This window comes from Rhincodon typus, chromosome 36 (genome assembly GCF_021869965.1).
Source record: "Rhincodon typus isolate 14 chromosome 36, sRhiTyp1.1, whole genome shotgun sequence".
NCBI classification, from domain to species: Eukaryota; Metazoa; Chordata; class Chondrichthyes; order Orectolobiformes; family Rhincodontidae; genus Rhincodon; species Rhincodon typus.
This window is the reverse complement of record NC_063367.1, coordinates 17,106,518-17,129,928: the sequence shown is the minus strand read 5'-3', so window position 1 is coordinate 17,129,928 and position 23,411 is coordinate 17,106,518. Positions and strand designations below refer to the sequence as shown.

General features: G+C 43.4%; 2 protein-coding genes across 4 annotated transcripts in view; one reads left to right on the top strand and one right to left on the bottom strand.

Moving 5' to 3' along the window:
- The window catches only part of LOC109929142 (dual oxidase 2-like), a 702,670-nt gene that overhangs the window by 266,217 nt on the left and 413,042 nt on the right, over positions 1–23,411 (bottom strand). The window lies entirely within an intron of this gene.
- Positions 1–23,411, top strand: part of ccdc33 (coiled-coil domain containing 33) — a 280,780-nt gene that overhangs the window by 129,150 nt on the left and 128,219 nt on the right. For both annotated transcript variants that reach the window (XM_048617213.1, XM_048617212.1), the window contains exons 8-11: positions 1,922–2,023; positions 4,393–4,484; positions 8,197–8,317; positions 20,584–20,713. In XM_048617213.1, the coding sequence (XP_048473170.1) occupies positions 1,922–2,023; positions 4,393–4,484; positions 8,197–8,317; positions 20,584–20,713 (445 nt within the window). The remainder of the gene's footprint in view (positions 1–1,921; positions 2,024–4,392; positions 4,485–8,196; positions 8,318–20,583; positions 20,714–23,411) is intronic.

Genomic DNA, 23,411 nt, shown 5'->3' with positions numbered 1-23,411 from the left:
CAGTTGGACAGACAAAGGAGTTGCTAACAATCAGGCTGGGAGGGTGAATAGTTGTTAATGGGGACTGTTAGTGACTAACAACAGGGGGCGTGTACTGGCAGGCTATGTGGTAACATGTGGTTTGTTATCCTTTGATTCAATGATTGATCAGATGTACTGAAGTCTTTTTCGTATACAAACTCATGCCATTAAGCTTTCTTGGGTTTTCTGACCCTTTCTCTCACACAAACAGAGAGAGACTGAGAGAGATATGATTTCTGTTTGCAGACTTTAGATGTTTTGCACTTTCTGCTGTTGTTGACACTTACAGCTTTTTTAACACTCTGTAGCTTAACCAATCATAGGGCCATTTCCAGGCAGAATTTCCTTCACTCAAAAGATTCTTGGTGTCAATCAGAGTCAAATTCTTCCTCTTACTGCTTCTAAAAAGCTGCATGTATGGCACAACTCAAAAATTCCAACATCTAGGCCCGAAATGTCAGCTTTCCTGCTCCTCTGATGCTGCTTGGCCTGCTGTGTTTATCCAGCTCTACACCTTGTTATCTAATATCCAACATCTGACTTGTAAGTCACAAAATCTCCCCGGTTTTCCAGTCCAACTTCCATTTCAGTTTACAGTCACAAAACCTGTGAGTTGGACTTGCCGTTGGGTCACGGACTGAGGAGGAAACGTGTATAGCAAAGAATCAGGTTATTCAGCTCCACATGAGCTTTCTCCAATTGAAGCTCATCCAACCCTTTCAGCATGTCCCTCTATTCATGGGACTCTTGTGGTGAAGTGGTAGTGTCCCTACCCCTAAGCCAGGAGGCGCATGTTCAATTCCTACCTGCTCCAGAGGTGTGTCATGTCATCTCTGAATACGTTGATTAAAAATATCTACCCCGTATTTGTTTCTCCTTTGTGAATTTATCCAGTTTCCCCTTAAATACACCATTGTCATTCATCTCTTATCACCACAGAATGAATATTAGTCACTACAGTGATGATTTAAGTCAGAGGGCTAGGAATCTGTGAAACTCACTGAGAATGCAGTGGAAGCAGAATCAATCAACAGATTCAAGAAATAAATAGATATGTTTCAGATAAAAACGGGACAATGGGGTTTGGAGAACAGGCAAGATAGTGGAGTTGAAACTGGCATAAGATCAGCAACTGTGGAGACGATGGCCTAGTGTTATTATTGTTGAGATAACAAGGTGTAGAGCTGGATGAACACAGCAGGCCAAGCAGCATCAGAGGAGCAGGAAGGCTGATGTTTCGGGCCTAGACCCTTCTTCAGAAAATATTATTGTTGGACTGTTAACCCAGAGACAATAGAGTGTGGAGCTTGAGGAACACAGCAGGTCAGGCAGCGTCAGAGGAAAGCAGGAGAGTCGATGTTGAAACGTCGAAACACTATGTTGACTCTGACCCCAACAACTGCAGTTCTTACTATCTCCGAGTGACTGTTAATCCAGCGACCCAGGTAATGTTCTGGGAACCTGGGTTCGAATCCTGCCATGGCAGATGGTGGAATTTGAATTCAATAAAATAAAAGTGTGGAATTAAGAATCTAATGATGATCGTGAATCCATTGTAAATTGTCGGAAAAACCCATCTGGTTCACTAATGTCCTTTACGGACTTTTACCTGGTCTTGCCTACATGTGACTTCAAAACCACGGCAATGTGGTTGACTCCTGAGTGCCCTCTGGCCAATTAGGGATGGGCTGGCCTATCATCCCCTCATCCTGTGAATGAATAAAGAAAAGATTGTGTTAAATGACGAGTTAGAAGGGCCTGCTTCTGCTCCTCATTGCCATGTTCCTATCAGTCTGCATAGACAATACATGGGCCTCTTTGATTACTAGTGTAGGGACCAGTTGCTGTGTCTATTGATGTTGATTGTTTTTAATGTGTCTCTCCTGCTCTCCAACTGCAGCCCCATCCCAGTGCCCCATTGGGCATTCGACTATACATTACCATCGTTCGAAAAGCCAGCACCATCCCTCGTCAAGAAGGCTTTACTTTCACTGGTTTGGAGGTATGACCCAGGCATAAATACACTGCTTCCTTTGCTTTTATGAAATAAGATGCAAAATGGAAAAAATTCTGGAATGAGTCTCATTGGGGCCACAGGGTCGGGGTAAATGGGGGGCTGGGGGAGCTCTCCATTTGTACATAATAGTGTTCCCTTTCAAACGTGACTTTACTTACAGATGCAGTGACACTAAATGTTCATTAAGAAAGCCGAAGAGAACAGCTGTCACTCACAGGACATTAATATTTATATATGCAGATAGAAAGTTTTTAATGCGGTTGCTAATTGCTCTGATCCTGAAAATGCAATCTGGGTTTTTAAAATACGTCCAGCTAATGTGTTGGATCTGGCATTCTCGTTCTTATTTCCATGAAGCGTTTTATTTCTCGGTTCAAATAGTGGGTTACTGGTTCCTGGGAACATGATGGTGGGAAGAATGTGAGGTGAACATTTATGTTTAATCTGAAGCCTGTGTACAACGTTGCGATTTCAGACCCTGTCCCACTCCCCACCTCATCACCCAGGCCCGCGGGCTCACTGGATACCATGGCAACCGAATCCTTCAAAGTGTGTTACAGATTCCATCATTGAGTGCCCTTGACTGAGTGCTCAAGTGTCCACTCTCGGCCCATGGTGATGTGCCCACTATTGATGGTACTGGGTGCTGCATCACTCAATACCCTGAGGCTCTCACTTCGAGGAAGATGGATCAACACCAGGATGAATATGTGAATTGCCCATTTTCATTCTGCCAATTCAGCTACAGGAACTCTGAGGATAGACTGGAATGCCTTTCCCAAGCACCCAGGCTCTCGTTAGAAAACAAATTCACCAGCTCACATCTGTTTCCTGGTACTTGTCAAATCAAGCATGTCCGTTGTCGTTTTCCCTGTGTGATGTCTTCATTTGTCTGCACCCCACTCTCTGCATTTCTCTCCCTTCCCAACTGGTCGGAATTGGGGTCTAGAGGGAGACTGAAAAAGAGAATTCCTGTGCCACCATATCGGTATCCAGGCCATCCAGGGTGACTGGCCAACCTGGATTCTATGGTAGCTTCCCGGATTTGAGGCAGTTTTCCTGACTCCGGAGATTTTTTGCTGCCGAGACAGATTTTTGGGAGTGTGGAGTCGGTAGATAGTCGCGGTGGGTCGCTCCTACTGTCTGGTCACAAACACCTCTGCCCAGCTCCCACAGTCTCACTGAGCTTTCTTTCCCCTGAGTCTTGCCAGAGACTAACGTACTCTTATCATACCACACCCCCACCAGCGACCCCCACCCATCATAAACCACTCCTCCACAACCAGTCCACGTTCCTTGTCATGTGTCCCTTGTCATTTTCCCCTGTGCTGGTCACACTGATATCTTCAGTTGTCGAGGTGCCACTCTCTGGATTTCCGTCCTTACACCTCGCTGCCTCTCTATCTGTCTTTCCTCCTTTAAGAGACACACCATCAAATCTGCCTCTTGGCCCAAGCTGTGTGTGCTGGTCACTTCATGTCATTTCGCTGTGTTCCCACAGTGAGGCACATTGGGGTGTTTTATTGAAGGTGTTAGATAAATATGTTGTTGTTCTTGTTGTACATGCATGGTTAAGTTGGGTTTTACACCTGAGATAAATGGTTCCTCCAAATGGTTACTTACAGCATATAAACAGGCCATTTGGTCAGGGGCCTATGTCAAAGTTTATGTAGACATGAGCCCCTCCCTCTGTTGTCTTCTCCCTTATATACTTGTCCAGCTTCCACTTAACTGCATCGATACTAATCACTACAGCCTCTCCCTGTGGCCATGGGTTCCAGCCCGTCTCCTCTCTTTGCAGTCAGAAGTTTCTTCTGGAATCCGATTTGGATTTATTGATGACTCTCTTATCTTGATGCCCTCATTCCCACTAGAGGGAACATATTCTCTATTTGATCAAAACCTGCCATTTCCTCAATTCTTTCCTTCCTCGAGTGGAGGAAGAGCTGTCTGTACTGGGGACAGTGGAGCCTGCCTAGCTTCTTGTACAAGAAATACAGCCCATGGTTTGGGAAAGAGATTATTAATCTGGTTTGCTTTTCCTCTCACATTGAATAACCTTTGGTGAAATTCTTGCAATTTCAGCTTTTATTCCAGTAGTGATGGACAGTCTGTGATGTTCTGGCGTGCAGTGTTTTGAAAACGGTGCTGTGGATTTTGTCCATTTGAGGCTACCATAGGCATGTGTACCAGCAGAGGGAGTGTGCACAGGGAAAGATAATAAAAGAATCAGTTCTAATTCTGAATGACTCTGGCTAAACATATCGTTGTTTCTGTTCGAAAAAATTCACAGGTTGAGGGGGATTTTGCATTTGTTAAGGGAATGCTAGTAAGTGGTTTCATGTTCCTTTCAGGTTCTGCTTCGAGGTATGGAGAATCCATTGAAGGACCCTGTAGGCCCCCTCCTTGCAGTGGCCAGAATAGTGCCTGATCATGAATCCTACAAGTAAGTGTTTATGTTACAAAAACCTCTACACCATTCATAGGGACTGTAACAATTGGACATGAAAGATCCTTCGTGGATTGGACACTATGAAATGCCCTGTAATGCTTTCTCTAGATTGAGTGTAACTTGGATCACATGGGTGATATCGCACAAAACAGGCCGTTTAGCCCATTCATTCCATGATAGTGTTCATGTTGCAGTCAAGCCTTGTCATTTTTTTCTCCTCGAAGTGTACTGTCTGAACTCTCTGTTGTCTTCTCCCTTTTATACTTATCTAGCTTCCCCTTAACTAGATTGATACTAATCACTCCAGCCTCTCCCTGTGGACGTGGGTTCCAGCTTGTGACTGGTCTTTGGATTGAGAATTTTCTTCTGAAATCTTAATTGGATTTATTGGTTACTCTCTTGTCTTGATGCTGTCTTTCCCAGGAGAGGGAACATATTCTCTACTTGATCAGAACCTGTTATAACTTTAAAGACCTCTATTAGGTCACTCTCAAATCTTTATTCAAGAAACAGGAGACCCAGCCTCTAGATCCTTTCCTGATAGGTAAACTCATGCATCCTAGCAACCCTCTCTTCTCTCTCAGCTGCCTCTGTATCCTATTGATAATACGGGGAGGAATCCTCCCCTGAGCTGGGTTTGGGAGTGTTTCATTTGGTGGAGTTGATGGTTGTTGGGGATTCTGTCTCCTTTCTGCCTCACCCCACTTCAGTCCGACACGGAAAGGCCCACAAATGGCCCATCAAAGTGGGCCAACTCGTGCCCACTTAAAGACACCATCTTTCTGCTGTTGGCATTAACCCACCAGCAGCTGGGTACCCTCCACACAGGGAGCACAAGAATAGAATACCTCCATCATGTTTGTTTGGGGGCTCCAAATGTTAGGCCTGGGCCTGGGCCTCATTCAAACGCATTTTTTGGCTGATTGTAGGAGATGTCCTCTGTAAAGTGTTGGGCAGCTGAAGCCTGACCTTGTTGCCAAAGCCCCCAGACCCACAAGATCCCTATTCTACCATCCTTCACCTGCAGTCTTTGACCCAGGACCATGGGTGAATGTAATACCAGCAACAGCCAATGCCCCTCCACTGCTGAGCCCAGAAGAGCTGATTGGTTGACAGCCCTCAGTGGGCAGGTGTCTGATGCCCCGCTCTTGGGGTGGGTCCTTGATCCCAGGACAACACCCAGTGCTAGCCTGCCAAGTGCCCAAATGGCAAAAGGCGCAATGGGCTGTCTTGAAAAGTTGCAACAGAGGGGATATCCAATGTATACCTATGGTAAGCAGAGCTACATTAATGTTCTGAGTTACTGGTTGTTTGTTACAGAACCTAAAGAATGATTAAAAAAAGGTCATATGATCAGATCTTTTTATCCCATAATATTTAGGAGTAGGATGTAAGAAACCAGACTTTGAAAGAGAGTGCTTATGCTCTGACTTTTAAATTCTTACTTTCCAGTCCGAATTGATGCAAGACTTCATGTCTCTTTTTAGCAATGGCTGTGGTCTGTAAACATGTTCTAATTAAGGTTCAATACTGGTTGTGTAAAATTCACTAGTTTTCAGACCTGTCCCTCCAAAAAGTAAAGCCTAATGTTATGGTTTGCTTTTCTTAACCTGTAGTACCACATCTCTTTGGTGTATTTGTAAGATCCCAAGAATTGCAAGATTCCTTGGCTCCCGTCTGGTCTTGTACCTTTGGAGAATTCAGTGCTGACTGATACTGACCCGCCAGTACTTACAGCTCCATTTCTGACAGCTGGAGCCCTTGAGGTTCTTCTTTCTGTCGTTCTATAGGACTGGTGCTGGTTGTCGTGGAGCCTGAGCTCATTATGGTCGAGTTGATGCTGATGCTTCCAGTGATTGCCATGGGGATGGTGAATCTGCAATCTGGACTATGACTGTTGTTGCCAGTTGGTTGTTACGTTCACTTCAGTTTATTTAATCAGGATCGAGGATCATTTCCAGATTATACCTTCATCTCTCACTGTCTTCCCCCCTCCCACTCTCTCTCAATTACACACATACATTCTCCTTTTTTTTTGCTTCCTTTCACTCTCTCTCTCTCACTCTATCTTTTTCTCTGTATCTCTCTCTTTCTTTCCTTACTTTCCTTCTTTCTCTCTCTCCATCTCTTTCTCTTTTTCTCTATCTCTCTCAATTTTTGCCTCTTTCTTTCTCTCTGTCTCTCTCGCTGTCTGCCATAGATCCTGATAGCAGAGCTTCGACTGGGAAACCAGCCATGAAGTAAACAACAGGCCACGATCCAAGCTGTTTGTCATTACTTATTAATCTATCCCAAGTGCTTTGTTAGTCTTCCCACCTTTGATGGGACTTAGCCCTTCACCTTAAGTTTCTCAATTAACATCAATGAACACAGCACAGCCTACTTTGCGAGGCACCGTTACATTATTTATGATGCCTTCTTGTGGATTGATGCGTATTCGTTGAGAAAGCCAGAGCCCATCAAAGGCTAGCGGCAAGGTAGGAACCCTGAGTAGATCAATAAGTAATGGTGGCGCAGCTTGGTTTTCATCAGCCTGATTTTAAGCCCCAATATCTGGAGAGATAGGTTTGTTTCCAACTAGGAGTGAAGGAACATTGGGGGGTGAGTTAACAAGCATCAGGATTGTAAAGCCAGCCTGATGGGGAGCAGTCAATATAACAATGAAGGGTGAACCACATAGAAAGACCTTAAAGGAAAGCTAACAATGGTGGGGGATTTCGTATTTCAAAGTATGATGGAAGTGCAGATATTAATTTTTAAATTATTTTTACATCAGTGACAGGAGGATTATGCTGATAACCAAGTCCTGTTTCTTCATGAGTAACACAGTTCGTACAAATGTGTTGATTCAGTCTTCAAAATGGCCAAAGTTTTCCCCTTTACTTCCTACTATCCAGAATAACAGAGACTTCTTTAGTGAACTGAAGAATAATCTGTTTACTACAAAACAAAGTGCACTCTTAAAAACAAGTGGTGAAACTGGTTAATATCTAAAACTGTAATCTGAATTAGAACGAAACTTCTTTTTAATCCTGAAACAGTTACAGATATGCACACGCGCACACTTTCACAAACACGCGCACGCTTTCACAAACACGCGCACGCATTCACAAACACGCGCACGCATACATGCACTGTCATGCACACACTCTCACACATGCACACGCTCATGTACACACACACACACATTCACACACACACACATGCATACATTCTCTCCCACACACACACACACATTCACACACACATGCATACATTCTCTCCCACACAGACATTCTCTCACACACACCATTCTCTCATATACATACACACAGAGACACATTCACACACACACGCGCACGTGTACACATTCTCACACACACAAAAGGCACCAAAGACTATGCAGAGATGATACTTTAAAAGGGCAAAGAAAGACATCCTCACTGAATGGCCCACTTCTGCTCTTGTATCTTATGGTCTTATTTCCTTCCCTGAAGGATTTTAATGAACCAGGAAGGTTTGTACAACAATCAATGTTTTGTTCTTCTGATCACCATTGCTGAGACTTGTGTTCAATTCCAGAATTATGAAGTGAATTGAAGTTCTACCAGCTGCTGTTGTGAGATTTAAGCCCATATCTCCTAAACAATAGCCTGAGGCTCTGGATTACTAATAAATGACCGCTTTGCCGCCATCTCTCCTTATTAATACACTTTGTTTTCACCAGAAATGCAATATTGGTGAAGAATCCCTGGCTGGCTGGCATTTATGCCATTGCAGTAAAGTGTCCAAGTCCGCACCAGTCCTTTTTTGATGTTCCTCAGCATGCCAGTCAAGGTCATCCCCAGGTAGGCAAAAACATGAAGGTGCTGTAACTAGCATCACAATGTCAAGGTGCTGGTTGGGTCAGGGACAGTTCAATAACTTCCCCTTTCCTCTTGCTCTTTTACAAACACAATCACCTAGCATTTCTGGGGGATTTTCAGTTCTCCCTGGAAAATGCCAGCTCATTTACAGGACGTTTGCAGCTCCCCCTTGTTTCTTTTAATTCTTTGGTTTCACGTTGATTGCTGTGTTGCTGCCTTCTTTATTGAAACACTGAAATACTCTCTCTAAATCCTTCCACCTCCTTCGTTCCTTAAAACATTCTGCTCTGATCCAGCTGTTAGTCACCTGTCTCAATACCTTCTAATGTTGGCTTGCGGTAAAATCTTTTCATATAAATCTCCTTCATAAGCACCTCTGCATGTTGTACTTTATTGTAGATGCCGCATTAAGCACTGTGTTTTCACTCAGATAAACGCTGCAGCTCCTTAGGTGTTGAAATGGCAATTGGGAAACAGGAGGAATTTCTAAGATTAAAAACTGAAAGAACTGCGGATGCTGGAAATCAGAAACAAAAACAGAAATTGCTGGAGAAACTCAGCAGGTCTGGAAGCATCTTTGGAGAGAAATCAGAGTTAACATTTCAGGTTGAGACAGTGGTACATGTATGGAATGAGCTGCCAGAGGAAATAGTGGAGGCTGGTACAATTACAGCATTTAAAAGACATCTGGATGGGTACATGAATAGGAAGGGTTTAGTGGGATATGGGCCAGATGCTGGCAAATGGGACTAGATATATTTAGAATATCTGGTTGGCATGGACGAGTTGGAATGAAGGGTCTGTTTCTGTGCTGTACAGCTCTGTGACTGTATGGATGAGATTTACCAGAGCTGAAACGTTAACTCTGATTTCTCTCCACAGATGCTGCCAGACCCACTGAAATTGTCCAGCAATTTCTGTTTTTGTTTGTGAAATTTCTAAGGTGCTGTATTTTTCACTAACGGTGCTGCTGCAAGCCATAGTGTGCTCGTGTGCACCAGCACCATTCGGAATGCCTTGTCACCAATCTGCCTCCTTCTCAATATTAAATCAGGCTTCTGGACCAATTTGGGAAGGACGTCCACACAAAGGAAACAAAAGGCTCAGTCTTAATAAACACGTTTCTTACATAGTACTTAATAGCTGATTGCATTGCTTCTAAGATACATGAAAGCCCAAGCCTTGTAAAACCTCAGGCTTGACTTTAGTGTAAGTACACATTATTGGTACTGAAACATTCTGGTACACAACTTAGAGAGAACTGAAGAAGTGGTTAGCTCCTCCCAGGAAGTGTCCTTTGCATGTAAAAGCAAAATACTGCAGATGTTGGAAATCTGAAACAAACACAGCGAATGTTGGAGAAACTCAGCAGGTCAGGCAGCCTCTGTGAGAAGAGAAACAGAGTTAACGTTTCAAGTCTGGTCATCTGCTCTTCTGAAGAGGAGCCCTACTGGACCTGAAAAGTTAACTTTGTTTCTCTCCTCACAGAAACTGCCAGACCCGCTGAATTTCTCCTGCGTTCTGTGTTTGTTTCAGCTGTCTTTTATAATTGGAAATTATTTTGTGATGTTAGTTAACGATTTCAGATATTAATTGTCTTCTACAATGTCAGTCGTTGCAGTCTGATCCAATTGAGGTCTTGTGCTGAAATGCAATCAGCGCTCAGCCGAGCTGCGGTAATCCGTTGTGTCAAAACTGAAGCAGTGAATGAGAATTGAGTTGGTGCTAGGCAATAGAATGCTGTCTGTGGGATTGAAACTATTTTCAGCCTCCTCTGCAAATCAGAATGAGTACCCAAGATGTGACCATATCAGAATCACGAGGTGATAAAGCACAGAAGGCTATTGAGCTTTGATTGGTCAAATGTCAATGTGATTGCATGCAATACCTAGTCTGTGGCCACACAACTCTGCAAATGCTGCATTTCACTCATGGCTCAAGTGTAAACTTCACCGAGGGAACCAGAAATCAAAGCATTGTAAAATAGGGTGCATATGGCCACAGGATTGTTCCCAGATGCTGTTTGCGTAGGACTTATTTGAAATAGACCTTTGCGTCTAATGACACCAGACAGTCTCTTAATGCCCAAGGGGAGGTTTGCAAATATTATTGTTCTGTTGGTGCACCTCTGACTGTGTAATGAGCAAGTTGTTGAGGAATGAAACCAGTGTTCAGCTCCAGCTTGATTGGGTTGTGAACTGCAGTTGCCATTGCTGTAATTTGAACACAGATGCTCCTGAATTTTATCCCTTTACAAGCGCACTCCCACCAATTCCAAGCATTTCTGTAGGGTTGTTGCCTGCTCGGCAAGCATGAGGAATTAGATGCTGCCCTGACACCGTTTATTACTGTACAGTGCAACGTTGTCTTTGCTTCCTCATGCATCTTTCAGCAGGATTAGAAGGACAACACTCAGCAATCCAACCTTTTCATCACCACGGCAACTTGAATGAAGCAAATAATTCCATTGCACAGCCACTTTTTTTTTTTCAGCTGAGTTGATTGCTCATAAACATTTACTTATATATGGTCTTTCTGGAGAGGTTTGCAACATAGTGCATACAACAAGCCAAAGAAGGATCCAATGCACCAGGAAAAACATTGACTTTTATTGTGAGCACAGACCCACTTTCCAAAGATTGTAGGAACTGCCAATGCTGGAGAATCTGAGATAACAAGGTGTAGAGCTGGATGAACACAGCAGGCCAAGCAGCATCAGAAGAGCAGGAAAGCTGATGTTTCGGGTCTAGACCCTTCTGCAGATTTTCCAAATCTGCTCAACTTAACTATTTCCAACAATTCATGGCCCTAAATCTGTTCCGTACCCATTGCATTTGTTTCAAAAGCGTGTGTGAAAGCTCACTTTTAATTGGGTGATGCATGTTCATAAGTTTTATGATTTGTAGTTTTGCTTGGATAGAATATTGTTTAAGATGAAACAATGTTTGTTTTACATTGATTTTCATTACTTTTGTACTAAATGTCACGATGCACTAAGACAATTCTCCTGATGCACCAGTTAAAAATTGCTGATCCAGATGCTGAACAGTTTTTATTTTAGTTTTTAGTATTTTCAATATCTAGAAGAAATTTCTCTCCAGTGCCTGCCTTTGCAGTCAAACAAATTCTCAGTTTTCCAGAAGCCTTTACAGCTTTGGTTGCTTTTCTCTAAGTCCACATCCAGGCTAAACCCGTTGTGGTCAGTCAGAGGTGTAACAGTAATATCATGGGACTAGTAATCCACAGGTTAATTCAGGGTTCAAATTCCACTAACGCAACTGGTGGAGTATGAATGAATAAATCTGAAATATAAATCTAATGGTGACAATGAATGAAAGCGATTCTCGATTTGGTACCTGTGGACGCCTGCCTTTCAGCAGCTTTTAATTTATCGTTGACTGAAGAAGAGTTCTCAGGTGGAGCTGTAAAACACAAGAAGTGGGCTATTTGGCCCATCATGTCTGTGCTAGCTTTTCGAAAGAGGTACACATTTTAGTCCCGTCTCCTCCCTTTCCCCAAGAGCCAGCAATTTCTGCTTTCTCAAGTATTTATCTAGTCTCCTTTTGAAAGTTATTGAATCTGCAGTTACTGCCCTTTCAGTCACCATTGTATTTTTTAATACGTTTGATTTGACTCAAAACAAAGCACAGATGACAGAACAGTAGGCTTGAGGGATTGAATGGCCTACTCCTGCTCCTAGTTTTCAATGGTTTTTATTTCCAAAGCTTCTAAAATATCCCTGCAGTCACAAAAGGTCTGCACTCATGCTTATGGTTCACCTTCTAGTGATTTGGCTGGTGTGTATTTACCTTGCTGTGAGTCTGCACCCAGGCTGAATCAATCAAGCCCAGTGAGCATAAATCAGTTACTCAACTCTCCAAATCAAGCAAAGAACAATTGAGCACCAGAAGATAGTGATTTCCAGAGCATCATAATTCCCTGTGTAAAGCAGTCATGAATCAATGTTTTACTTTTATCTCCAGGATAAATTAAAGGGAAGCGAAGAAAGCAGCACAGCACCTCCTTCACCAGTTAAATTATGGTTCAGTTGGTTCCAAGGCAGCTCGCTACCACTTTCTTGAGGACATTTGGGGATGGGTAATGAATGCTGGTCTAGCCAATGGTGCCCACATCTCACTAATGAATAAAAAAAAATTAGAAGTCACACGACACCAGGTTATAGTCCAACAGGTTTATTTGAAATATCAAGCTTTCGGACCGTTGCTCCTTTGTCACCTGACACTTCACCTGATGAAGGAGCGCTCCAAAAGCTTGCGTTTTCAAATAAACCTGTTGGACTATAACCTGGTGTCGTGTGACTCCTGACTTTGTCCACCCCAGTCCAACACTGGCACCCGTACATCATAAAAAATAAATTAAATACAGAGCATGGTACTAATTAACGATTGTGAGACTGAACACTTAATCCTTTTATTCATTCATGGAATGAGGGAGTTGCTGGCTGGGCAGCATATATTGCCCATCCCTAATTGCCCAGAGGGCAGTTAAGAGTCAACCACATTGCTGTGGGCCTGGAATCACATGTAGGCCAGACCAGGTGAGGCTGGCAGATTTCCTTCCCTGAAGGACATTAATGAACCAGATGGGTTTTTCCTGACAACTGGCAATGGATTCATGGTCATCATTAGACTCTTAATTTCAGATATTTTATTGAATTCAAATTTCACCATCATCCATGGTGGGATTCGAACCTGGGTCCTCAGAATGTTATCTGGGTCTCTGAATAAAACAGTCCAGCGATAATACCACTAGCCATTGTCTCCCCCATTTATAATATTTCACATTGTTCATGGGTGAGTAAATATTGCTTGGAAAATGGGATTAGATAGTTAGATGCTTATTTTTGACTGGTCTAGATGGGCCAAAAGGCCTTTTGCTGTAGACCTCTAGAACTCTATGAACAAGAATTCTGGCTGTTTCTTGCCCAATCCAAAAACTAATGTCACCGTTCCTTCAGTGTCATTGGGTCAATATCCTGGATTCCTTCCCTAAAGGCATTGTGGTCTATCTACAGCACAAGGACTGCAGCGGTTCAAGGAGGCAGCTCACTACCACCTTGTCAAGGGATGGGTAATAAATACTGGCCAGTCAGCAATGCTCGCATCAAATAAAAAGGAATATAGGAATGTAGTGTTGATGACAACATCTCACTCCAAGATTCAGGCCAGGGTTAGCTAGTTCAGGCCAACAAACAGTTGCTTTTAACAGAAAAGCTGTAAACTGTTGACCTAGAGTATGATGAATCTTGTTGAGTCATAAACAATGGATTGGATAATGGTTGACTGTGACTATGGAGGGAGGGAGAGGGTAAGTGGCTATGATTGAGGCTCCTAATGGCAGCATTCTAAGGAGATGTAATTCCCCATTCACGTCACTCCCAGTTACTACATGAGCCAGGAAACAAGACAGCTAAAGCCAAGGGACTCCCCACAACAAATTATTCATTAAAAAGGAACAACGCAGCTAAACCCTTTTGTATTAGAAATGAATCTCATTTTTACTGCCAAGACAAGCCAATATTTATGCTCTTTTTGAAATACACCCATTGCTTGAGAGGCCAAGAGCCAACGGTAATTATTATTAGGCTAAGATTGAGTTTTCCCTTGCTTCTGCTTTTCAGGTTACCGGTCTGTCATTCTCTGAAAGACAGTTGATGCACAATTTATTTTCCACAAAGACTTTATGTATATTCTGCTCATTAATCTCAAGGTTATACATATCTTATAGGGATTCCATTGTGGTAATCCTGCTGTACAGGAGAGCTGATGTTGTTCAATACATCAATCTTTCTAGACTATCATTTATCACTTGCCTGCACTGCCATAAATCATTGTTTTGGTTTTGCTTAAAGGGATCACTGCTTGGCTGGTGGGCGAGATGGTAAAATGTTCTAATGGTGATGTGGAGAGGGACATTCCTACTTTTCGGGATCAAGGTAGTCATCAGCCCGAAGATTTACCATCTTACAAGATCTAGTCCGTGAGGGCACATAGGAACATGAGGAGGCCATTCAGCCCCAATGTAGGAACATGAGGAGAACATTCAGCCCCAACGTAGGAACATGAGGAGGCCATTCAGCCCCAATGTAGGAACAAGGAGAGGCCATTCAGTCTCTCCACAGGAACATGAAGCCAGTCAACCCCTCCATAGGGATGGGCGAGGTCATTTAGCTGTTCCATCCATGCAATAAGTTTGTTGCTTATCTGTAATTTAACTCTGCCTTTGCCCAATATCCCTTAATACCAGTGGTTAACACATATTTATCAGCATTGCTGTCAAAAACAGACATGCTGTCAAAGCTTTTTATTATCTTGTCCTCAGCAGGATAGATGTTGCAAGAATGCCAAATTCGTGCAAAAAGACGTGCTGATTGGTTGACAAGTCAATTCTAATTGGTTAAGGCATTGCTTGGGGAATGCACTGGGGAAATATTGTTATTTGAAGGCTTTTGTTTAATCCAAAGAGGTGCAAGGCCTGGACATGATCCTTTTTCCTGTAGGGTACAGGTCCCTCCTTATGAATATATGTAGCTTCAGGCTTCAGTGAGATCAGGCTTATTATCTGAAATTGATTGTTAATGTAATTCTTATCTACTTTAATCCATCAGTCTCTGATTTAAGATTAAAATTCTACCTGGTTGACATGGGAACAGGAGGATCAACCCCTTGGATCTGCTCCATTAATCAATCAATCAGGGGAGGTGATGACCTCATGGTGTTATCGCTGGACTGTTAATCCAGAGATCCTGATAAGGATTCTGGGGACTAAGGTTCAAATCCTGCCACAGTAGGTGGTGGGATTAAAATTCAATTAAAAAAAATCTGGAATTGAGAGTCTAATGATGACCGTGAATCCATTGTCGGAAAAACCCATCTGGTTCACTAAAGTCCTTGAAGGAAGGAAATTGCCATCCTTACCTGGTTTGGCCTACATGTGAATCATGAATACATGTGGTTAACGCTTAACTGCCCTCTGGGCAATTAGGGATGAGCAATAAATGCTGGTGCGATGCCCTCATCCTGTGAATGAATAAAAGAAAAAAAAATTAGATCACAGTTGATCTCTATCTTGATTCCATCTGCCCACCAGGTCCCAGAATGTCTCAATAGCACAGAGTGACTACTTGGTCTGAAAGTTGTTTCCTTGTAATCAGAATCCAGAGCTGGCTAGATTTAAGGTATAGATATGAACTTGTGAGAAAGCCTCATTGTGCCCTCTGGAATTTATCAGATTTCCTTTACAAGCAATTGATTATCTGCAACTCTTGTATAGTTCTGCCGCTCCCTGAATGTGGGTAGTTGGTGATATAGTGATGGATGCTGTCAGTGGACGAAGGATTTCCCCACAGAGCCATTCACTGAGACTCTGATAAAGACTCGTACACTAACAAAATGACATTTATGATACTTTAGAGGGGAGAAGCACAAATCTATCATCATGAATCAGTGCCATGAGTGAATGAATCCTGCCCTGGATGCAGTAAAACGAAGACAGACAAAGCCACGGAGGGACATGTTGAACGATCCCATCCTGAGGTCAATGGGAGGGTATTTTCTGTACAGATTGGCAGCTGCTTGTACATCTCTGGCTCCACTTCCCACCACCCTACCTCCAAAAGATAATAGTCAGCAAATGACTGACTTTCTTCTTTAAAAGATGTGTCTATACCACAGTTAGACAGAATTGCTTTTCAGATGCAATTTCTCTTCATCTGATCTTCATTAATCGCACATCACACTTCATTCAAACACCTCACCATGGATTACTCTCTCAACTCGTGCCATTAACAAAATCACTGCAGTAACTAGATGGGCCAAGTGGCTGTGTCATACATTTACTATGACTAAGAAAAGGGATTATCCATCTCATCGGTATTTATGGGATCTCGACTGTCTATAAAATGATTGATACAATTGTCAGCATGAAAATAATGGTTGCATTTCTGCATAATTTATGGTACAGGTGGATACCCAGATAGGACATAGGAACAGGAGGAGGCAATTCAGGCCATCGAGCCTGTCCTTCTCCCAAACTTGCAACACACTGAACCCTTCATTGCATTTTCCCACCGGTAATCACAAAATCTCTACCCTAAACGTACTCAACAACTGAGTTTCCACGCTTTCTGAACTTAGAGAATTCTGAAGTTTCACAGCCCTCTAAGTAAAATAATTTCTCCTCATCTTGATACTCATTATTATATTGTGCCCCTTGGTTTTAGATTCCCAAACCAAGGGGAAACATCTTACCTGCAGCATTAAAACTCAAGACGTTGGGAGCTTACAGCCCAATGGCCCAAACAATGACTTCGCCAGCTTCGGAATCCCTCCAACCGCAGCTTTATCCCATGCCCAGCCTTCCCCCTCCTCGCCTCCCTGACCTGACCTAACCTGTCCATCTTCTGACTCACCTATCCGCTCCACTCTTCCCTCAGACCGATCACAATAACCTCCTACCTGCATCCGCCTATGTCCATCCCACCTACCCTTATTTCTGGGCTCCCCATCTCCCCGCCCCCCCCGCAAGTCCTGACGAAGGATTTTGGCCTGAAACGTTGACTTTCCTGATCCTCAGATGCTGTCTGGCCTGCTGTACTTTTCCAGCCTCATGCCTATAGACTCTGGCTTCCAGCAGTTGCAGTCCTTATTGTCTCTGAGATCTCACCTCATTTTTTCGAAATGCCAGAGATTACAAGCTCAGTTTTCCCAATCTGTTTTCTGAGGACAGTCCCGTGATCCTGGGGACAAGTCTGGAAGGCAGTCAGATAGGTAGACTGATAGGTGGAGAGATAGACAGATAGACAATTGATTTATTGAAAGGTTCTTATGGTGATAGATGCTGAATTGTGATGATGATACAAATAAAACAAGCAATCATTATTTGTAACAACATTGACAATCATTAAAATAGAAGAAAAGTGTAAAGTAATAAAAAGAATGCATGCTTATGAACATTTCAGTGGGTGAGGTGCTTCTGGAATGTTCTGAGAGGAAGGTTGAAACAGCTGAGCCTCCTCCTTACTCCATCTTGGCTTGTGTTTTGAGATTCCTTGTGGACTGAAACTTGAGCTGGACTTTCATACCTGCAGAAGGACAAGCGCAGCAGACAGACCAACCCCTGCAATTTCCACACACCATCCTGTCTCAGAAATATATTGCGTTCCTTCAGTGTCTTGGGGATCCAGATCCTAGGACTCCCTCTCCAACAGCATCATGAGTGTTCCCCTAAATACCATATGTTGCAGCATTTCAAGGCAGCAGCTCATTTCATCATCTTGAGGGCAAATAGGGATGGGCAATAAATACTGGGCCAGCCAGCGATAGTCCCACTGCATGCATGAAAAAATTAAGAAAAAAATTGGATGATAGATTGTTCCTGTCTCTGATCAAATCAGAACTGTAATATTCCGTGCAAACCTTTCACCAAGACGATGCAGAGAAGCTTCACCCTCTCGATAGGAAAGTTAGAATGATAGAATCCCTACAGTGTGGAAGAGGCCATTCAGCCCATCGAGTCTGCACTGACCCTCTGAAGTGCATCCCACTCAGTCCCACCCCTGTGCCCTATCCCTGTAACCCCGCATTTCCCATGGCTAACCCACCTAGCCTGCCATCTTTAATGCTGTGGGAGGAAACCGGAGGGAACTCATGCAGATAAGAGAGAATGTGCAAACTCCACGCAGACAGTCGCCTGAGGGTGGAATCGAACCTAGGACCCTGGTGCTGTGAGGCAGCCGGATGTTACCTGTGCTTTATCGGACCTCTGGCATGTGGCAATTTGTTGATAGCAGCAGAGATGCTCCTGTTCCTCACTTTGTAAGCTACCGCTGACATGTTTTGTCCCAGTCGATATCAGGACCTGGGGAGAGAGGGAGGGGCACTCTGGTGCTATCTGCAGTGGCAGTGCCACCATCTCAGAGTCTAGGAGGGATCCTAGTTTGATTAGGGAAGGTCAGCAGTGACAACCCTGAACAGCTCATCAGTGAACGCATTGATTTTCCACTTTTCCCCTGTTGTGAGTTTTCCTGTAGTATTGTTTTGGAATTGTACTTAAAAATGGGAAGTGAAAAGCCTTTAAAGGTGTGATGTCAGTTTTAAGAACAAAAAGAACAAGGGAATATCCTTTCATTCAGTATAATTGCACCACGATCTCAGTGACGTTACAGTGGCCTTTACGCTAAATCTAGGATGTGAGGTTCATCACTTCACGCTGCCCCTGAGATTATGATCTGACAGAGGTGAATGCCATTGTCGATGGGAAGATAAACAAAGAAAGACACTTTTAAACTATTGGGGAATCAAGCTGCTGTACCTCCGAGAGATGCAGAGACAACATCAGTTTGTGTGTCTGAAAAGCAGCTATGTTCACTGCTTTCAAATGTCTACAGCTCTTCTGTGTGTGACCACACCCAGTCTTGACCAGCAGCACAGAGAACAGCAAAAAGTCTAACAGGCACTAACCAAACATCGAGGAAACGCTTGAACTTGACATAAAGGAATGGGCAGAGATTCAAACTTGTTAAAGGTAGCCTCTAGAGGGATGGTAGGAAGAATGATCGACAATAATGAAACAAAATCACGTCTCTACGCTGGTCCCACTTTCTGGAGACTGGCCCATAGTCTTGAATGTTATGACGCTTCAAGTGCTCATCCACATAATTTTTAAATGATGTGGAGGTGCCGGTTTTGGCCTGGGGTGGACAGAATCAGGAGTCACACAACACTGGGTTGCGGTCCAACAGGTTTATTTGAAATCACAAGCTTTCAGAGCGCTGCCCTCACCTGATGAAAGAGCTGCGCTCCAAAAGCTTGTGATTTCAAATAAACCTGTTGCACTGTAACCTGATGTCGTGTGACTCCTGACTTTATAATTTTTAAAGCTTGTGAGGTTTCCTGTCTCTACTACCCTCCCGGACATTCCACGTTCCCACCAACCTCTGCACGGAAATGTTTTTTCACCAAGCCCACCCCCCCCACCCCGAAACCTTCTGCCCTTCTCCTTAAAATTTTGCCCCTTGTTATTAACCCTTCAACTAAGAGGAACAGCTGCTTTCTGTACACCCTGTCCATGCCCTTCATAACCTTATATACCTCTACCAGGTCCCTCTTAGGCTGATCCAAAAGAAAACAACCCAGCTTATCCAGCCCTTGCTCATAGTTAAGATGCTTCATCCTGGTGAATCTCCTGTATCCCCACCAGTACAAACACATCCTTCTTATAGTATGGTGACCAGAAATGCACCCAGTATTGCAGCTGTGGCTTACCCAATGTTTTGTACAGCTCCAACATAGCCTCCCTTTGTAGTGATTGGAACCAGGTTGACCTTGTTGACTCTGATGGCATTGATTGGGATTGTTAACCTGGGCCAATCAGGAATGCCCTGGCTGACCAACATAACCAGGACGTTAGAATCTCCTTAGTTCAGGGGCCTGACTCTGAGCTGGCTGGGCACAGCCAGTGTACTGTGCGCAAGTACATAAAGGGTGAATTAGTGACGGGATACCAGCCTCTGTGCAGTTATTTCACCTTGCCACCACTAAACTTACCAACAATGAGAGCAGAGGATTCTGCCCATCATTTCAGAGTGAACTCTGAGTTTTATTGTATCCAACTAGCTAAGTTCCAAATGTAAGCCTAGCTCTATGTAATCTAAAGAGTTTAAACTTTTCATAACCAGGAGATTTAGAATCTCCTCAGTTCAGGGGACTGACTCCAAGCTGGCGGAGCACAGCCAATGTACTGTGCACAAGTAAATAAAGGGTGACTTGGTGATGGAATACCAGCGTCTCTGCAGTTATTCCATCCCTTCTGTTATAATCTATGTCACAACTGATAAAGGCAAGTGTTCTGTACACCTTCTTAACCACTCTATTAATCTGCCCTGCCACCTTCAGGGATCTGTGGACAAGTTCCCCAAGATCCCTCTGTTACTCTGAGCTTCCTTATGTCCTGCTGTTCATTGAGTTCTCCTTTCTCTTGTTACTTCTTCCTACTGATTCATACCACTGTGATTGTGGTCAATAATCAATACCAAATCAGTCCATCTGGTGATCTTCTTGCTGCTTGTGAGCACTTACTGTGGCTGCTTTATTTCCTGCAAGTAACTACATTTGGAAAGCATAATTAATATGCTTGTGAAATGCTTCAGGACATCTTAAGGCCGTGAAAGATGCTATGTAAATTCAAGTCATTTAGACAGTGTGTCTTATTCTTTTCTTTTTAAACAGGTATCCCCTGTGGGTAATCCTCAGGAGCAGCCAGTCTGGGATTATTCCTTTCTGTTCCAAGGCCGGGAATGTGCTACCATCTTCACTGCAGGATCTGCACTCGTGCTGGAGTACTATTCCATCACCAGTGGTAGGCTTCCCAGGATTCTCCAGCGTGAGATGTGAACAGTACAGCTGTGATTCCCCTGGGGCAGATTGGAACCTCATCGGTTTACTTAGCATTCAGTGAGCTTTGAGTGTAGGTCCCTGGGGAAGCACAGCTTCTGTTGTCTTATCTCATCTGCATTCTGTTTTGTCATTGTAAAAACTGGAGCGGTAAAAAGTCACAATCCCAGTCCTTTACAGGCCCCTGTGTCTGCCTTGGGGATAATTGGTCCCATTGGTGTCTCAGTTAGAGCCATCATAAAGATATCACAGTCAATAACAGCACCATGATGTCATGATCTGAAGGCATGATGATGTCACTGATCCAATGATGTCACAGCAGTCTGCTGCTGTGATGTCATCGCCAGGGAAGAGCGGGTCAGATCTGTGAAGCATCTGTTGCTGCGTAGATTTCTCTGTGGAAGTGGGGCATGATAAGGTAAACAGGGATGTCACGAATACCCACAATTCACTCTGCATCCATGTGATGTTGCTGATGAGTTATACCACTGAGGCATAAATGGATCGTGATGCAACAGTGACATCACCAGAGCTTGCGCTACTTAAGGTGTTGTGTCACAATTATGCCACTGGACGGTGACATCGCCATGCCACTATTGAACTGGTGTCACAATGACGTCATAATGACATTGTTGGGCGGTATGAGATTGTGATGATATCATCGAATATTACATCATAGTGAAACAATGAAATATGGGATTGAGATGATGTAATCAGAACATCATGTAACTGAAGTATGAGATTGTGGTGACATTGTTGGAATGTGACATCACAATGACATAATTGATGTTAGGGATCGTGATGATGTTCTCGGAATATGACATTATAATGATACAACGGAAGCACAATGTTGTGATGATGTCACTATCATGATCATACTGTGTGTCAGGCAGGAAAACTATTTTATCAATGCATTCCATACCAAATGCATTCACACACCAAATGTGTGATTTTATCTAACCTGTTTATTTAAAAGAGCAAAATTATTGTATTAAAATAGAACAAATCTGTAACCCTTGTCCCGAGGGCAGATCCATTGTATGTTGGGGAGACAGGTTGGGAAGGCAACTGTCTGGAACTGTGTTCCCAGTTCCTTGGAAATGAAACTTGCAGCAGAAAAAAACAGCTTTCTCAGGCCATCTCTTCCCTGGTTTGTGGAGAATCTGACTGGTCCTTGTGAGTCAGTCGCTTCCTAGAAGCTTTTAGACAGAAGCCATTAACCGAGAGACAGAGCCATTTTCATTCCCATAGGTAATGAATTTAAAATTGCAGAGAGAGTGATCCTGTCTTTGTGTAAAAGAGAGGGAGGGAGACAGGAATTGTGGCATGGGGGGAGGGAACAACTCAGAAAATGACAGCTTGTTCACTTCACAAATGTACATGTGCAATTCAGCAGTTGGTTGGTTTAATATAGAAGTGTGTTTCCTGTTTACTGATGGTCTCACAGTAAGGTTGGACTTGCTCGTTTCTACATTGAGTACTGTTTTAAAGATGATGGGATTCAATCAGTCCATGTGAGGCTGTTAGCTTTAGAGTAGCGTCCTCAACTCAGTGCCTTGTTTTGTAGCACGTTGCAAAACTCAGTGTCTCCCTCGACACAGAGGTGTGTGTTCGAGTGTGTGTGTGTGCAGACTTGTTCTCAACACCAACTTCCAAATGAATGTGTAAACAGGTGTTTATTTCTTGAAAGATGTTTTGCTTAATGTTTTATAAAAGACCCTCAAGGTCCAGCCCCTTAGTTGGATGCAACACTGGAAGTTGATAGTTAGGCTGTTCAAAAGTGGTTGTGAAGTTCTTTTTTAGAATGGGTCATGGAAATCTGGGACGTTCTCTGCTGAAAGGCTGCCATGAACACAGAGGAGTAAACAGCGTGATAGGCCACTCAGCTCCTCAAGCTTTCTTCACCATTCAGTAAGATCATGGCTGGTCTGACTGTGGCCTTGATGCCACGTTCCTACCCAAACTACCTCCCAGCCCTGATAACTTCTCACTGCCCCCCTCCCCCGCATAATCAAAGACCCCTCCCACCTCAGTTATAATCTCTTCCAACCTCTTCCGTTGGGCAGAAGATACAAAAGCTTAAACACATGTACCAACAGATTCAAGAACAGCTTCTTCCCTGCTGTTCTGAATGGACCTTACAAATTTTAAATTTAATGCTGATCTCGCTCTTTGTGCACCTTCTTTGCAGCCATAACATTGTATTCCTCGCTCTGTTCTGTTATCCTAATTCACTTTGTATGGTATGATCTGCCTGTACTGGACGCAAAACAAAACTTTTCACTGTACCTAGGTACATGTGACAATTATAAATTAAACTAAATCAAAATCAAATTAACATCTCACCTTCTTTATCAAGGATCTATTCACTTTCCAGCTCTGCCTTAAGTACGTTCAAAGACTCTGCTTCAACTACCTTTTGAGAGCAACCAGTCATGTTGTAACTGTGTCCAGTTTTGGTCGTGCAGTTATAGGAAGGATATTATCAAACTGGAGAGGGTTCAGAAGATATTTACCAGGATGTTGCTGGGCATGGTAGGTTTGAGTTATAAAGAAAGGTTGGATAGGCTGGAGAGAGATAGTAGGAACTGCAGATGCTGGAGAATCTGAGATAACAAGGTGTAGAACTGGATGAACACAGCAGGCCAAGCAGCATCAGAGGA